This window comes from Pseudorasbora parva, chromosome 13 (assembly GCF_024679245.1).
Source record: "Pseudorasbora parva isolate DD20220531a chromosome 13, ASM2467924v1, whole genome shotgun sequence".
Lineage (NCBI taxonomy): Eukaryota > Metazoa > Chordata > Actinopteri > Cypriniformes > Gobionidae > Pseudorasbora > Pseudorasbora parva.
The window spans coordinates 6,213,712-6,232,693 of NC_090184.1; the positions used below are offsets into that span (position 1 = coordinate 6,213,712).

Genomic DNA, 18,982 nt, shown 5'->3' on the forward strand with positions numbered 1-18,982 from the left:
GCATATGTAGTCTATGCACAATATACTGTCCATGTCCAGAAAGGGAATAAAAACATCATCAGAGTAGTCCATATGTGACGTCAGTTAGTTCATTAGAATCTCTTGAAGCATCGAAAATACATTTTGGTCCAAAAATCACAAAAACTACGACTTTTTTCAGCATCAATCTTCTCTTCCGCTTTTGTTTTCAAATCTCCAATAAAGATTTAAACAGCCATGAATCAGTGAATTGATCGATGATTCGGATCGCCAATGTCACGTGATTTTAGCAGTTTGGATCGCGTGTCAAACTGCTGCTGAAATCACGTGACATTGGCGATCCGAATCATCGATCAATTCACTGATTCATGGCTGTTTAAATCTTTATTTGAGATTTGAAAACGTCTCGGTTACGTATGTAACCCTCGTTCCCTGAAGGAGGGAACGGAGACGTACGTCAGAACTGAACCGACGAATGGGATCTTACTTTAGAGACCAATCCTACTTCGAGCATCTAACAACGAGCCAATGAAATTTGGCATGCGATCACGCATTCCACGCTCCGCCCCGCAGCGCGGGTATAAATAGGAAGTGGAATGGTAGATCAGCGCTTTTTCTGCTGAGGAGCCGAAAGGTGACCGGACTCCCAGCGGAAGCACAGCATCTGGCGACGGGACGTACGTCTCCGTTCCCTCCTTCAGGGAACGAGGGTTACATACGTAACCGAGACGTTCCCTTTCAGTCGGTCACGTTCGACGTACGTCAGAACTGAACCGACGAATGGGATCCCTTATGGAAAACGCCAGGATGCTGGCCCTTCCAGCGTCCTGCTTGAGCGCACTGCACCGTCTAGTATGGTACGGAAGTCAGGGCTCCAAGCAGGGAGTACAGTCACTGCTGTTTCTGCAAGACCCACTCAGAATGACTATTGGATAACGCTGGGAAAGCGTGCCTACCTCGAGAGAGAGAGGGTACGCTGCGGGGCCACGTCCTTCAGGGAAGGAGAGGTGGCAGAATACACATAAGGACTAACCTGGCAGGGTAGTGCAACATATGGCAGTCTCTGGGGTGGTTCCAGCCTGATTGAAGGGGGGAAAGAACACGCCCAGAGACGACAGAGCGGGCTCTGTCGAGGGAAAGACACGGGGCTAGCCCGAAGGGTAGCTGGAACCGTGGAAGAATACACATATGGGGTTGCCGTGAGGGAACCGCTACATATGGGACCCAGCCTACAGCCACGTTTCACAAGCATACGGGTGCAGGCCTGGCGTCAGACGGTCCGCAACGTCTGACACCGGAGGGGTGACGGAGGAGCTCGACAGGGTTAGCCGGTTTCCCGGGGAACACAACTGGAGACAATAGACGCACGTATCCGGCCCAGAGGGCGGGAGTGGCGTTTCGCAAGCCGACACTTAGAACGGGCACTTAGCGCTCCTGGCCCCTGGGGGCGAGGATGCGGGAAGATACCGGCTCTACACGTAAGCTATAGAATCTAGCCAACGTGTTAGGTGTCGCCCAGCCCGCAGCTCTACATATGTCTGTCAGCGAGGCGCCTTGAGCCAGCGCCCAGGAAGAAGCAACACTCCGAGTGGAGTGAGCTCTTACACCGAACGGGCAAGGCACGTCTTGGGACTGGTAGGCCAAGACTATAGCATCCACTATCCAGTGGGCTAACCTCTGCTTGGAGACAGCCTTTCCCTTCTGCTGGCCTCCGTAACAGACGAAGAGTTGCTCTGAGGTCCGAAGGCTTTGGGTCCGGTCAACGTAAGCGCGAAGAGCGCGGACCGGACACAGCAAAGCCAGGGCTGGGTCTGCCTCCTCCGAAGGCAGCGCTTGCAGGTTCACCACCTGATCCCGGAAGGGAGTGGTAGGAACCTTGGGCACATATCCGGGCCGGGGTCTCAGGACAACGTGAGAGTTACCCGGCCCGAACTCTAGGCACGATTCGTTGACCGAAAGTGCATGCAGGTCCCCTACCCTCTTGATCGAGGCCAATGCCGTCAGGAGCACTGTCTTCATTGACAAGATTTTCAACTCACAAGACGCCAAAGGCTCGAAGGGAGGGCTCTGAAGTGCTCGGAGCACTAGAGCTAAGTCCCAAGAGGGTATCGAGGATGGACGAGGAGGATTTAGTCTCCTCGCACCTCTGAGGAACCTGACGATTAGGTCGTGCTTCCCCACGGACTTACCTTCTACTACATCATGGTACGCTGCTATTGCTGCAGCATATACCTTGAGGGTGGAGGGAGACAGCCTTCTCTCCAACCCATTCTTGCAGGAAGGAAAGCACGACACTGATCGAACACCTTCGGGGGTCTTCCCGGCGGGAAGCGCACCACTCAACGAACAGGTTCCACTTCAGAGCATAGAGGCGCCTCGTAGAGGGGGCTCTAGCTGAAGCGATGGTATCTACGACAGCTTGTGGTAGTCCATCTAGAACCTCCGCGTCCCGTCCAGGGACCAGACATGAAGATTCCAGAGGTCTGGACGCGGGTGCCATAACGTGCCCCGTCCCTGAGAAAGAAGGTCCTTCCTCAGGGGAATCGGCCAAGGAGGGGCTGTCGCGAGGAGTGTGAGTTCTGGGAACCAGGTCCGGTTGGGCCAATACGGCGCAACTAACAAGACCTGCTCCTCGTCCTCCCTGACCTTGCACAGAGTCTGTGCAAGAAGGCTCACTGGGGGAAACGCATACTTGCGTAGGTCCCGGGGCCAGCTGTGCGCCAGTGCATCTGTGCCGAGGGTACCCCCGGTTAGGGAATAGTACCACTGGCAATGGGTCGAGTCCGGAGAGGCAAACAGGTCGACCTGTGCGGCCCCGAACTGGTCCCATATCAGCTGGACCGCCTGGGGGTGGAGTCGCCACTCTCCCGGAGGTGTCGGCTGACGAGAGAGCTCGTCGGCTGTCTGGTTCAGCACACCAGGGACATGAATGGCCCGAAGCGACCTCAGCTGCTTCTGACTCCACAGGAGGAGGTGGCGGGCGAGTTGGAGCAGACGACGGGAGCGTAGACCACCCTGACGGTTGATGTACGCAACGGCCGTGGTGCTGTCCGTACGGACCAGTACATGCTTGCCACATAGCGGCCCCTTGAGGCGGCGGAGTGCCAGATGTACTGCCAGTAACTCGAGGCAATTGATATGCCAATGCAATTGCGGCCCCGTCCACAGACCAGCAACTGCATGCCCGTTGTACGTGGCCCCCCAGCCTGTGGTGGAGGCATCCGTGAACAGCACAGCATGCCTGGACACTTGTTCTAGGGGCACCCCGGCCCGGAGAAACGAAGTGCTGGACCACGGGCTGAAGGTTTGGCGGCAGTAAGGAGTCACTGGGACCCGGTACTGACCGCTCTGCCACGCCCACCTCGGGACTCGGCCATTGAGCCAGCGTTGAAGCGGTCTCATATGAAGCAATCCGAGCGGCGTGACCGCGGCTGCAGATGCCATATGCCCCAGGAGCCTCTGAAAGAATTTCAGTGGGACCGCTGTCCTGCTCTTGAACATATTCAAGCAGTTCAACACCGACTGGACTCGCTCCTCGGTGAGGCGCGCCGTCCGGTTGACCGAGTCCAGCTCCATACCGAGATAAGAGATCCTCTGTGTGGGACAGAGTTTGCTCTTCTCTCGGTTGACCCGAAGGCCCAACTGGCTGAGGTGACTGAGCACCAGGTCCCTGTGTTCGCACAACTGGTCCTTCGACTGGGCTAGGATCAGCCAATCGTCGAGGTAGTTGAGAATCCGAACGCCGCGTTCTCTGAGTGGAACAATGGCTGCCTCCGCGACCTTCGTAAAGACGCGGGGCGACAGGGACAGCCCGAAGGGCAGGACCTTGTACTGATATGCTTTCCCCTCGAACGCCAAACGTAGGAACGGTCTGTGTTGAGGGAGAAAGACACACGGAAGTACGCATCCTTCAGGTCGATCGCTGCAAACCAATCCTGGGGACGGATGCATTGGAAATGCGTTTCTGCGTCAACATCCTGAACGGGAGCTTGTGCAGGGCCCGATTCAGAACTCGCAGGTCCAGGATTGGTCATAACCCACCCCCTTCTTGGGCACAATGAAGTAGGGGCTGTGAACCCCGTCTTCATATCGGCTGGAGGAACCGGCTCGATCGCGTCCTTCGCCAGTAGGACCTCGATCTCTGACCTCAAGACCTGAGCATCGCTGCTTCGCACAGAGGTGAAGAGGATGCCCCCGTACTTGGGCGGCCGGCGCGCGAACTGAATCGCGTAGCCGAGTCTGATGGTACGGATGAGCCAGCGAGACGGCCCGGGGAGACCTAGCCAGGCCCCCAGAGACCGTGCAAGCGGGACCAACCGCACCACAGACGTGCCCGGGGTGGGGCAGCGAAGCGGAGTACTCTGGCCCGACTCGGGAGGCCCGGAGGCGGCCCGAAGTGTTGCCTGAGCATTCCTGGTTTGGACAGAGAGTGGGTGAGAAGGCCCGGAGGCGTCCTCGGAGCCCACTCTGCTGCCCACTGCCCGGAGGCAGGGAAGTGAAGCACTCAGCCCCGACCCGGGAGGCCCGTGGGCGGCCCGGAGTGTTGACTGAGTGCTCACGAGAGAGGAAGTGTGTGGGTGAGAAGGCCCGGGGGCGTCCTCGAGGCCCACACAACTGCCCCCTGGCGACGGGAGGGTAGGAAAGGAGTGACAAGGCCCGTGGGCGTCGCACACTGCCAACCTGACCCTCTTGGGGCCCAGAGAGAGAGGAAACTGCTCTTAAAATGTGGGTACCGCTGGACTCCGGAGAGCCAGTGGCAGAACCGAAACCAGTCAGGGCCCCCCGGTCCTCCTCCGGGGGGGTGGGGGAGGGATGCGAACATCGTCTCCCCCGAGCAGCTCCTGTTCTCCCTAGCCGGCCCGTCTCAGGGCCGCGTCCCCTTGCGCTTGCCTGCCGGTTAGCGGGCCCTGGACGGGTTGGGCGTCCCTCGCGTCCGGCACCCTGCTCCTCCAGTGGAGGCTGCTGCTCGGCTCTAGCAGGGTGGAGGCGGACGCAGGAGGGGATGCCCTCGGCGGCGAGCCGGCAGAGGCGCTGCGACCGACGACCGAGCAGCTGGTCGTCGGCACCCTGGTGCAACGCCTCCGTCTGCTCTAGGGCCACCAAGAACTGCTGGGCAAAGTTCTCGATGGTGCCGCCGAGGAGGCCAGCCCGACAGACAGGCTTTTCTTGCGCATATCTGCCAGGTTAGCCCCCTATTCCTGGACCACTAGTGTGGACACCGCCTGACCCAGGGAGCGTGCAGTGATTTTCGCCGCCCATAGGGCGAGGTCCAACACCGCACGCAGTTCCTGCACAACCCCTGGGCTGGGACTACCCTCGTGCGTGCAGGGCAGAGGGCAGTGAGAGAGGGAAAACAATGACACTTTTTTTTTTTTTTTTTTTTGTCTCATTTTTGGCCCTTTTGACCCTCCATATTTCCCTCTCTCCGATGCAGCAATTGACATCTGTCCTCTGCCAGAGCCAAAAATGAAACGCTAAGCCCTTTTCTCTTTAGGATCAGCGATTCCACCTTCAACTACCAGCAGGCATGCGAGACAGTGAACGTGGCCGTCAGAACGGCACACAGCGCACTGAGCGCTCAAGCCTCTATGAAGAAGGCAAGGCGAACAATGCCCTGACGTGGTCGTGTTCTCATGAGAGAATCCGTACCACCCACGAACAGAGTCTCAGCATGCTTTTGATGCGATAGAGGAGTGGGGGCCCGAGGGGATTTACCCGGCGGGGAATCCCCACTGTAATCCTCAGGCCACCAGCGCTTATCAGCCAAAGTAGCCCTTTTCCAGTAACACTAGAAATGAACTAGATCGGGGGATAGGCGAAGGGACTCGACCCCATCTGAGGTTTCATAGTCTCGACCGCGCATCTAGAGCGCCGACTGACGCGCGCCGGTTGTTGTGACAACCACCGCTGTCAGCCGGTCGCTCGACGGCACACGGCGCGCTGAACACTCGAGCCCTTTATGAGAAGGGGGAGACGAACAACGCGCCGACGTGACCATGTTCTTTACCAGAACATGAATCACCCACGATCGCAATCTCACATGCGCTCGTGGCCGTCAAAGAGGACAGGAAACAGTTGCATACCAGGAATACACGGTTTGAATGACATCTTGAAAAAGACGCAGGGTCAAACCGTGTTGCTCTTTTGTGAATGGAAAGCTGCTCTTTTAGTGTGCTGAAGCACTCAGGGAGATGACCGCGGCTCCACACAGTTCGTTCTGCAAGCCTGTGTGAGCTCTCAGTGATGTGTATTTGTGTGTGTAACGCCCAGCGAACCAACAGTTTGTATGGGAAACGCTCAGCGAACCAACAGTTTGTATGGGAAACGCTCAGCGAACCAACAAGCTCCTTTAGATCGCTTGATCACTGATCAGACGGTCTCTCACTGACGCGCCGTATCACCCGCACTGGCAGACTCTCTCACTCAACACTCTTTGACTCGTAGTCAGACACTCTTCGTAGGAAACAGTAAGCACTGCTCGGCTCCGAAGTAGAAAGCGCTGATCTACCATTCCACTTCCTATTTATACCCGCGCTGCGGGGCGGAGCGTGGAATGCGTGATCGCATGCCAAATTTCATTGGCTCGTTGTTAGATGCTCGAAGTAGGATTGGTCTCTAAAGTAAGATCCCATTCGTCGGTTCAGTTCTGACGTACGTCGAACGTGACCGACTGAAAGGGAACAAAACTGTACATTTTAACTTTGCTAGACCATTATGAAAACGTTTTTATAACTTAATGAGAAAGTTAGGGTAACGTTCTTATAACCTAACATTGTTTGCTGGGATAGTTCAGCAGTCAGGGCACTGATCAGGGAGTTGGCCTCAATCACAGAATCCTCTCAGTGCATGGAAAGTGTCGCTCCCTAAAATGTCCTACAATGCATCACAAAACCAAGGGTGCATCAATGCTTCTGTTCCTTTAACAGAAGTTCTGAAGCGTGAAACTTAAAGGTGTCATGAACTGGCTTTTTAATTTTTTTATACTGTTGTCTGAGGTCAACTAATGATGTTTGTGTGTTTTTTACATTCAAATCATCATAACTAATAAGTAATAGCTCTCTAAAGGCTCTCTCCTGAACGCTGGGTTCTGATGGGCGTGCCGCATTGGAGACTAGGAAGTAAACGCCCACGGCTAGGATTGGATAAGATTTGCATATTTAATGAGCTTCAGCTCCCCTGACAGTTTACAGCTTCACATGAGAGAGGAGACAATGAGGGAGAAGCGGCAACCACAATGATTTTCTCGATCACAGGGCTCGTAAACATCTTTATCAAACAAACACAATGATTTATTTCTCATCCACCCACGATTGATTGGAATATTATTTTTATATTAAACATAGCCCGCAAGATCGGACAATATAAGCGCAAACCGCCCTTCAGATGTCAACGAGAGAGAGAGAGAGAGAGAGAGAGAGAGAGAGAGAGAGAGAGAGAGAGAGAGAGAGAGAGAGAGAGAGAGAGAGAGTGAGAATAGCAGAACAAGAACGGAATATAGACGGTTTCAACGGTAACAACATAAACAAACGCTACTGCGCATGCGCGCTTTTGTGGCCCAAACTTAACTTCCGGTAGACATCAATAACACCAGAGGATGCGTTATCTTTCTTATGCGTTAGCATCTTTAATTTTGATTGTGCACCATTATCTTAATGTATAGATTTTTTTTTTTGTTTTAGCATGTTTATTATAAATAATCTCCCATTTATGTCTTTAATATAGAGTGGGAAAACGCCCCACTTAAAGGGTAGGTCACCCAAAACTGAAAATCCTGTCATTACTCACCGTCACGTTGATCCCAGAGTTTCCGCTAGAAAAAAATGGAGCCGGTCAAAGTGACCGGCAGAGGTTTCGTTTTCCGGACATTTTGATTATATATGCCGGTCAAAAACTCCTGAAAGCAGTTTATGTAACTTATTAAAAAAATGACCATGTTTATTAGCCGAACTTTCAAATAGACGGAAAAAAAAACATGAACGTCCGATTGGCGTCAATCAACCAATTTTTTTAACTTATAGGCGTAATTTAAGGGTGGGACATGTCCCTACCACTTTTTTAAAACATCTTGCTACACGGATTAGCCTAACTAATACAAACAATGCAGTTCAATGCAGCAAACGCGGCTCATGCAGTCTTCACACAGACGAGCGCTTTAATCTGACGCTTAACGCCGTTGCAGAGACTTTCTGTTTGTTCCGGTCAGATCGCGAAACAAAATGCACAAAAACTGTTCCTGCTCTTGATGTACAACCACTGATGGTATTCGGTTTTGATGAGAGAAAAAATAGACCACGAGGGCAGATTAGAAACGAGAACTTCTGACAAGTTTAACAGACTAGACCAGTGATTAAGCAAAGTGTGCAAATCTATTTGCCTTTATTCACGTGAAAAATCTTTAGATGCAATAATTAAACGCAATTAATAAATTTAATTATAAACTCAGTATGTCTCATTTAGTTGGTAACATTTAAATTGGCCACAGTGTGAAATGACAAAATCATATAATAGAATATAACAGTATACTGATAACTACAAGCGCACTACAAGATGTTTTTGAAATCATTAGAGAAAACGACAAAATTACTTATTCACAAAATTACGTGTGAATAAGTGCCACCTGTTTAAAATGTGCTTGCACCCGATCATATTCAGTAGAAGGTAAAAAAAAAAAAAAAAAAAAATCCCTTAAACTTTAACATACCGCTCATGCCCATCGCCGTGATCATCTGTATAACGCTGGTTGTTTACCGTGAGTTCTGAACACTGCACCATGTGCTTATTTAAATCTTTTCGTTTCTACACATATTAGGCTACATATTCCTCATGTCTGTGAGGCAAGCCTGCCGAGTTTCAGTTTGAGACGCGCTTCAGTTCATGATGAAAGCGATGGCTTCCGCGACCTAGTCTACTTATTTATTTCTTATTAATTAAATACATGAAATTAACCGAACAACCCTTTATTAAAATTAAGAGACAATTTGTACAAAACGAAAGAAAGGCTTTTTACAAAACAAAACTTAATATTAAACTAAATATAACCACCAAAATCATTTCTGACCCACTCGCATCTTTGCACTTATAGCATCATAATCAGATGAGATCTAAAAATAATATTATAATATTTAAACATAAATATGAAGAAGAAAAAAAACATTGTTTAATGGCTACAACAAGTATAGTAAGCTACAGATTTATGTCATGCCTGAGCTGGATTTGAACGAACATCATTTTACCGGTGGGTTCACAGTAGCCTATATAAATGCATGCGCACTCGCCTTTCAATTATGCAATGCGTCGGCATAACATGTTTCTTTGTTTCATAATATAAGAATAATGTTGGGAAACTTGTGTCATGTGCTCTCTGCTAGATTTTTAATATTTATATCATGTTAACCAAGAATAGTACTTTAAAATGTATTTCTACTGAGTAGTGCGCCATACAAACAGACACAGACCGGAAGTTAACTTCGGGCCAGGCGCGTAACCGTAGCAACGCGCGTGCGTTCGATGAAACCGTCTATAATGAGATTAATCGGCCTGCCGGGCTTTGCGAGCGATGGCCCATACGTGTCTGAGTCCAGCGTGCTAAAGGTATGTTCTGTTAGACACGTACACATAAGCAAAACAATCTATAACAATGCAACACTATTACAAATAAAAACACGCTGTACTCACATAAGTGTGTTGCACCATTCCTGTTGGATCCAAATCCAGGATCGACCGGAAATTGGTTTAAAAACGATCCCGCAGTGAAATGAAGTGAACATGTCTAACGCATTAAAGATAAAGTCCAACCACCCATTCATAATATTAGGATCAGAAGGAAGCTTATGCAGCGACTGTGTTCTTCCACAACCAGGAATAGCGCAATATCTTAATCTTCCTCAGTATGTTTATTGTTGTTGACCAGCTAGCACGAGCCCTCCATGAGTCGGTGGGTGGGGCTACTGGATTAGACGGGCGGTAGAGGCGGTGTTTCGTTGCGCAGTGACGTCAATATAAAGCACAGGACCGTTTTCTGAGCCTGGTGTCTATAAAAGCTTTTCTTTGACTAACAAGAAAGTTTCCAGCTCTGAAACTTACAGGATATTCTTATATTACCATGACCTTTTATATATCACAGGCTCAAGGGAAAGCTGATTCCTCAATTCATCACCCCTTTAAATCACGTAAGCCAACCCACTACCCATAACAATAACGACACGTAATATGTGTTTATAATTGATTAATGGCTGAAATTTTGCATGTAACAAGCAAAGTATTTATCATAATGTACCTTAAATAACATTACAATTAATGTCAGAAAGATTTCAGCTCTGCTGTTGTTCATTAAGACCAGTAATGATGCTGTACAATGAGGATGTCACGTCACCGGCGATAGTGTCAGCCAGCGTCCTCTAAAGTTCTTACTAGTGCCCAAATTCATGTACACAAAATACTGATTCATGAGCTTGGGAGTTAGGGAACTGAATGAGATGAACCCATGGACAAAGGTAGCAGACAAGAGCTGAATCAGAAATTTCCCTCTAAAGCCTCCATCACTATTCCCTACATTAGTCAGTTCACTTGAAGGAGTAAATGGAAACGAGCATGTTAATTCTGACAGTTGTCGAGTGTGCATTGCCTGTATAATCATTACTGAAGTGCATTGTGGGATAGAATGAGTGCACTCAATAACGTCCGCTATGGTTTCGAACACCAATACAAATGGCTATTTCGGATTCAGCAACAGTGGGCGTCCGAAAATCGCATAAACCCTTGAGTAGGTACTTATTTTCACGCTAAAAAAAGTACATTCTATATAGCATGAAGGTGTGTAGTATGAATATAATCTGGACGTACTACATTTGCAATGCTGTAATTATCATGTGACCTACAGGCATCAGTTACGTCTGTTTTTTGCCTAGTATAGTAGATAAGTTTGTGATTTCGGATCCAGCGCAGGGCTGTGTTCAAAAGTCCACTTTTTTTGTGCCCTATACCTTCACTAAAATCCCTCCGGCTCATTCACTCGGATGTCCATCAGTGCTTATGTCAAACGAGTCCTCACTTCTGGCGAGACCATTGCAATGTGTTTGAATGGAACGCCTAAACCCTTGGAATCCACAATGGAGCTGATTTATTATTTGGCAACGGCTATTTGCACTAAGTGTAAATAGCATATTTTGTTAGCAATAATTGCTATTTTACTGTGTAAATAGAAATTAGATTATATTTAACACTAAGTGAAAATAACATTTTCTTAGCGGTAGATGATATTTACAGTAAAAATAGCTAAATTTACTAAGTAAAACAGCATACTGGATGAAAATAGTGATATATTCTATTTACACCATGTAAAATTAGCATTTTTTGTCAAAATAAAGGATAATTAGTATCTAACTATTGCAATACAGATACACTACACTACTATTTGCACCAGTATTGTTGTACATTAACAGGATGCAATAATAACAGAGTGTAAATGATCCTAGTTATTACGATTATTAAATAGATGGGCCTCCCTACACCTAACCCTACCCAATAAATACTTGTATTATTATTAAAAATTTCTTAGGCATTTTATTTCCACTTTTAGACCATCTGATAAGATATGTGAGGGATACAAGAGAAAATAGACACTCCGTTATTATTTACAGTTTTTTTTTCTTTTTTAAAATATAAAAAAGTACACAAAGCAAATATGATAACAATACAATAAATCATAACAGTCAGCTTTCTTTTTTTTGCCTTGTATACAATCCACGACGATCCAAATGTGTTTGTAGTGCTTAAACCAATCATACAATTGTCATAGGAGGAAATATTATAGAACAGAAATTATTGTATGGTGATTATTGTTCAGCAGTTAATTTGATTTAATTAAAAGCGAGCGATAGGGAAAACCTGTCAGTTAAACAAAAAAACTGAATTACACTTGAAATTTCTGTTCCCATATCTGCAGATGAAACCCAATAAACGCTGTCATGTTATCTTGCATTCTGAGGCGGATACCTGGTGTTTTGGAAATGTGCAATCGTGTGAGGGGCTTCTGGGACTGGGAGGTAATTATACCCAACCACTTTGATGACAGACTTTGGCTCAGGAATTTCAGAATGACAAAAACAATTTTAGATACTGTGCAATAAAACTGGTCCACTGGTTGGCCCATACACATCAGTCATACACATCTGCTGTTGAAGAAAAGTCAAGCAAGTTTTTTTTTTTTTTTGTTTGGTTTTTTTTTTTCGTACATTGATGACGATTCATTTGGTAAATGTATTATTGCTTATATAAATTGCATTATATTAAGTGTATTGTGATTGCAAAAACATTTAGTAGGCTAACTAAACAGAATTTTATTACATTTACAGACAACATGTTACAGTGTTTACATGGTATAAGCATAAGGAAAAAATCTCTCAACTACTGCTGTAAATAAACACGAATTACTGTCAGCTGGTATTATTATTAAAGGTTAAAATTAACAACTCAAATGAACATAGCCTAATGCTTTAATATAATAACATTATACTATTTTTTGAATCATATGAGTAAAAATAAATATGTATAGTGCATATATTTATTTAAAAAAACACTCCTATATAGATCAGTTTTCTAGCGAACTAACGGTCTATGGTCAATAAAGGGCTAGTTCACCCAAAAATAGATATTTTATAGAAGGTTGGTAATCAAACAGTTGGTCCCCATTGACTTCCTTAGTAGCCTACTAAAAACAAATGTAAGTCAATTGGAATCAGAAACCAACATTTTTCCCAATATCTTCTTTTGTGTTCAATATAACAAAGAAACTAATACAGGGTTGAGTACATTGAGATGAGTAAGTGCTGACAGAACTTTCATTTTTGGGTGAACAATCCCTTTAAATTGTTTGCTGAGGTAAATGTGTGTAGCCTACAAGCTGTTTTATTCACCTCTTTCCGCTTTTGAAACATCGATAGAGCGCTACTTAGACGTGATAGATTTCTTTAGGCTATCTTTCAACATACCTTCTGATTTTAATTTGTGTTTATTTACTATTAATAACTAGAAGTAAAAAGGAAGAGATGAGATTCCACCGCGTGAACTGAATTCTAATGGCCTGTATGTGACCCTGGACCACATTGTATGGGTCAAAATTATCGATTTTTCTTTTATGCTACAAATCATTCGGATATTAAGTAAAGATTTTCTTTTTCTTTTTTCCTCAGCATTCTAGTCAAAATGTATTTCTTATGTACTGGCACTGCCAAAGTCGTAAAGTGTAAGACATTTCAAAAATAAAACTGCTTTCCGTACCAGTACTGGCTGCAGAGATGCCGGGAGCGGAGAGGCGCAGGCGGTCGAGCTCCCCCTGCAGGCGGCGTATCAGATCATCTTTAGCGTCCAGTTCCAGTTCCAGCTCGTCGATAAGAGCATCTCTTTGCCGTAACTCCTCAATCTTCAACTGAAGTGCGAACTGAAGATCTCTAAGAGTGCCCATAAGCCCTGCATAAAGGGACATCGAGAGGGAATGTAGAGTGAATTAGCCTAACTGGATAATTCAAATAAATGAATGGCAGACAAATTTGAAGTTGCTCTGAAATTATTGAAGTCTCAAGATCGGCGACTGTATAATATTAAGGTGCAGGCAGTGCTGCATAATAAGCCAGAAGAAGCAAAACAAAACCAAATTTAGCCTATATTTCATTTGTTTAAATATATTGCAGAAGACGTTTACCTGAATAAAACGATCGAGGAGCATGGGAATTATAAACACGTCGAAGGCGATTTTTCCTCTGGAATTACAGAGCTGGTCAGCTTTTGGAACAGGCTTCTGAAGAAATCCAGAGTGTGAATGTTTGAATCATATCTTCACAGCACGCACGGTGATTTCTCTCTGTGTGCGTGCGCGCGCGCGCGTGTGTGTGTGTGTGTGTGTGTGTGTGAGAGAGGGGGGGGGGGGGGGGGGGTGCATGAGGACTCATTCTAATATTCTAGCATTTACGGAGAACAGTGTTTAGACTAGACGAGCTGCATAAATTGATTGCATTCAACCCTGCATTAAAATCCCCAATAAAAATCTAAATGGAAGTTTAAATATGTTAGCCTTATTGTTATCTATAAGCTAGTGTGCTCCAAAACAAGGACAAAATTCGCATTTAGAAGATATAATCATTTAAAATGGACAGTTTTCCGCCAATATAGCAATGATTTTGATGACATCACTCTGCAGTCTGCATGTCTCATCAGATTTTCTCCTGATCAATTTTGAGCATCCAGATGGTATAATCAAACATGTCTTGTGGAGAGCTCTCTGAGTGTGTATTTTTTTTTTGTAATTTTAATTGTTGAAAACAGGCATGCCTGTCAGGAAATGGCTTATCATGTTGAGCCCTCTATGGGCCAGCGACTAGTCGACGTCAAGCTTAAGGCATCATGGCAGAGGATTAAAGTCGACTAGTCTTTGCAACCCCTAGTCCAGAGACACGACAGCACAGAGCGGATCATGTGATCGAGTCGGTCCAGAGACACGACAGCCCAGAGCGGATCATGTGATCGAGTCGGTCCAGAGACACGACAGCACAGAGCGGATCATGTGATCGAGGCGGTCCAGAGTCACGACAGCACAAAGCGGATCATGTGATCGAGTCGGTCCAGAGACACAACAGCACAGAGCGGATCATGTGATCGAGTCGGTCTAGAGTCACGACAGCACAAAGCGGATCATGTGATCGAGTCGGTCCAGAGTCACGACAGCACAAAGCGGATCATGTGATCGAGTCGGTCCAGAGTCACGACAGCACAGAGCGGATCATGTGATCGAGTCGGTCCAGAGTCTCGACAGCACAGAGCGGATCATGTGATCGAGTCGATCCAGAGTCACAACAGCACAGAGCGGATCATGTGATCGAGTCGGTCCAGAGTCACAACAGCACAGAGCGGATCATGTGATCGAGACGGTCCAGAGACACGACAGCACAGAGCGGATCATGTGATCGAGTCGGTTCAGAGTCACGACAGCACAGAGCGGATCATGTGATCAAGTCGGTCCAGAGACACGACAGCCCAGAGCGGACCATGTGATCGAGTCGGTCCAGAGACACGACAGCACAGAGCAGATCATGTGATCAAATCGGTCCAGAGTCAAGACAGCACAGAGCGGATCATGTGATCGAGTCGGTCCAGAGTCTCGACAGCACAGAGCGGATCATGTGATCGAGTCGGTCCAGAGACTCGACAGCACAGAGCGGATCATGTGATCGAGTCGGTCCAGAGTCACGACAGCACAAAGCCGGATCATGTGATCGAGTCGGTCCAGAGTCACGACAGCACAGAGCGGATCATGTGATCGAGTCAGTCCAGGGTCACGACAGCACAGAGCGGATCATGTGATCGAGTCGGTCCAGAGACACGACAGCACAGAGCGGATCATGTGATCGAGTCAGTCCAGGGTCACGACAGCACAGAGCGGATCATGTGATCGAGACGGTCCAGAGACACGACAGCACAGAGCGGATCATGTGATCGAGTCGGTCCAGGGTCACGACAGCACAGTGCGGATCATGTGATCGAGTCGGTCCAGAGTCACGACAGCTCAGAGCGGATCATGTGATCGAGTCGGTCCAGAGTCACGACAGCACAGAGCGGATCATGTGATCGAGTCGATCCAGAGTCACGACAGCACAGAGCGGATCATGTGATCGAGTCGGTCCAGAGTCACGACAGCACAGAGCGGATCATGTGATCGAGTCGGTCCAGAGTCACGACAGCACAGAGCGGATCATGAGATCGAGTCGGTCCAGAGTCACGACAGCACAGAGCGGATCATGTGATCGAGTCCGTCCAGAGTCACGACAGCACAGAGCGGATCATGTGATCGAGTCGGTCCAGAGTCACAACAGCACAGAGCGGATCATGTGATCGAGACGGTCCAGAGACACGACAGCACAGAGCGGATCATGTGATCGAGTCGGTCCAGGGTCACGACAGCACAGTGCGGATCATGAGATCGAGCCGGTCCAGAGACACGACAGCACAGAGCGGATCATGTGATCGAGTCGGTCCAGAGACACGACAGCACAGAGCGGATCATGTGATCGAGTCGGTCCAGAGTCACGACAGCACAGAGCGGATCATGTGATCGAGTCGGTTCAGAGACACGACAGCACAGAGCGGATCATGTGATCGAGTCGGTCCAGAGTCACGACAGCACAGAGCAGATCATGTGATCAAGACGGTCCAGAGACACGACAGCACAGAGCGGATCATGTGATCGAGACGGTCCAGAGTCACGACAGCACAGAGCGGATCATGTGATCGAGTCGGTCCAGAGTCACGACAGCACAGAGCAGATCATGTGATCGAGTCGGTCCAGAGTCTCGACAGCACAGAGCAGATCATGTGATCGAGACGGTCCAGAGTCACGACAGCACAGAGCAGATCATGTGATCGAGTCGGTCCAGAGTCTCGACGGCACAGAGCAGATCATGTGATCGAGTCGGAAACCAAGGGTAACGCAGATATGACACTATTGACAGGTGACTCCCTCAGACGTCCTGGTTCCTTGGTTAAAATAGCAAATTTCTCACAATTTACAAATAGCTTGAAACATTTAGGATATTGTAAGAACTCAACTGAACAAAATACTGTAACACTGGTCTACTGGTTTTTGGATATTTTATTGCAAAAATCCTACATTCACCTTTAATTAATATCTAATTTCATTTCATTCTTCAGATTAGAACCCAGAACCTTTGACACGGTTTAACAAAAAACCTACCACCAATCCATTAAGGAAATCAAGTGATATTAGCAGATCTATGCTGTATTTATTCAGTAATGCGAAGAATCTCAGGACTAATGACATATTTGATGCAAATTAATGCAAATATTGTTTGTAAAATAATCCCAAAAGGATAATTTCCCAACTAAAATTAGACACAGAAATGTGTTGTTCTGTTGAAATTAAAAAACTGTTCTGTTTCCATATGCTTTATACATTTTTCAAATCGTCCCCCATATTTCATTATTACATAGCTAATGATTTAATATCTATATATTCACAAATAGAGTCGGCTCTTCAGATATGTTCAAATTCAGAGGAACAGTTGAAATATTCATGTAGAAGAACTGTTAGTAATAAAGATTGAGAAGATTGGATCAGTTGTGCTCCTTTTTTTGGAATAGCCTAGGCTACAACTTTTTTTTGTGTGGAATACTTGACGCGGCCCAGCCTGACCCAGACTGTACCTCCAACGGCCCCCCAAGTTGAGTTTGAGACCCCTGCTTTATATAAACGTAATAATGAGGACCAAGTATTCTCCTAATAAAAACAGCTTTGAACTGAAATAAAGCAAGCAGTGGAGGCCAAGGGACCGTGAGAGGACAGCACAAGGCCTTGGCGGGCGGTGTGATTGATAATGAGCGTCAGCTGCGTGCCGCACCGATCCCGTTTCTCTCACGCTCCCTCGGCCTCGACTGCAGGCTTGCCTCAAAATACTTTTCAAATATAAGTTTTAAAATGAATAAGCCCTTTCTGTGAGTTTGATGGTTTTAGGCCATTATAAATTAGTAATTCCTTTAGAAGGATACAGTAACACTAGAGTCATAGTGTTAGGCTATGATCTTCACTTTAGAATGAATTATGCATTATGCATTATTCACATTAATTATGAACCTGTATATCTAGTTCTTAGTCTTCTGGGAGGTTTCTTGTTAGTCAATTGTAGATAGGCCTAATGTTAATTTTGTGTTACTCATTTGTTCATGTGTGGTTATTAATAAATGATTGAACAGTATTCTAAATTGTTGCCCCTTTTTATATATTATTAAGTGCAATGATAAACTTTTTTAGTAATATTTGAGTACAATTTAAAAAGGTGACATGAAACAGAAGTCGGGTTGTGATCGTTTTTTTCTGTGACATATGGTAGGCCTATATCTGATTGAAATGGCTTCTCAAACAAAAAGAATGGGACTTGATTTTGTCCATGGGGAATTGATTGGATGATTGTGGTTTGTTATTGGTCTATCTCAGTGACAGGTTGCCCCGCCCACATACCAGTAAACACGTCATCAGAGATGTCTGCAAGAAGTAGAGGAATTTATTTTGATTAAAGATTAGGAGAATAAAAAATTATGTGCACAATTTAATTATTTAGAATGAATAATGCAATATTATTGAAGTATTTGTAATTTTTATTCCATGGATAGCCACCCGTCCCTTAAAATATGTGATCAAAATATGGGATGCAATTTGTCCCATATTTTACTAGTGTAGAAAATACTAATGGCTGAAAAAAAGGAAGTAGTAAGTAGTATAAGTAGTAGTTTTAGAAGCTTATTTGTACATGATTGCATTTTAGTATCTTTTTATTTCCATAGCGACTGAGTCTCAAGGTCAGGGCATGTAAATGTTGTTTTTTAACTGGGATGAAATATTAATAGGCCTAACTGTTAATAAAATATTCCATACATTATCAGAGCTTAGACAGATTTTTTTTGACATTATTAAACAGATCATTCATTAATATTATAAATAATTGATTATAAGAATGCTATTAAAGGTGAACTATGTAGTATTTTTGCAGTAAAATATCCACACACAAAAAACACTAGGCCAGTGTTATATATGTTTACATATGTATATATGTCTCAACTGTTTGTTCAGTTGAGTTTTTACAATACCCCAAATGTTTCCAACTATTTGTAAATTGTGAGAAAATTGCTATTTTAACCAAGGAGCCGGGACGTCTGAGAGAGTTGCCTGTCAATTGCGTCATATCTGCGTTACCCTTGTACTATATATATATATAACAAATATAATTATATTGTTTAAGATAATTAAAGGATAATGTGCATATATTACACCCTAATAATATATATATATATATATACACACACTGTACATATATATATATATATATATATATATATATATATATATATATATATATATATATATATATATATATATATATATATATATATATATTTTTTTTTTTTTTTTTTTTTTTAATTTATAAAATTTAATTTAAAAAAT

At 45.6% G+C, this 18,982-nt stretch overlaps 1 protein-coding gene across 1 annotated transcript in view; it reads right to left on the minus strand.

The window, feature by feature from the left end:
* The window catches only part of prkg1l (protein kinase cGMP-dependent 1, like), a 70,498-nt gene extending 56,644 nt beyond the window's left edge, over positions 1 to 13,854 (minus strand). Inside the window, exons 1-2 of the mRNA XM_067413036.1 lie at positions 13,679 to 13,854; positions 13,258 to 13,446 (exon numbers count right to left, since the gene is read on the minus strand). Coding sequence (XP_067269137.1) covers positions 13,258 to 13,441 — 184 coding nt within the window. The 5' untranslated portion in view covers positions 13,442 to 13,446; positions 13,679 to 13,854. The remainder of the gene's footprint in view (positions 1 to 13,257; positions 13,447 to 13,678) is intronic.
* Positions 13,855 to 18,982: the final 5,128 nt, after the last annotated feature.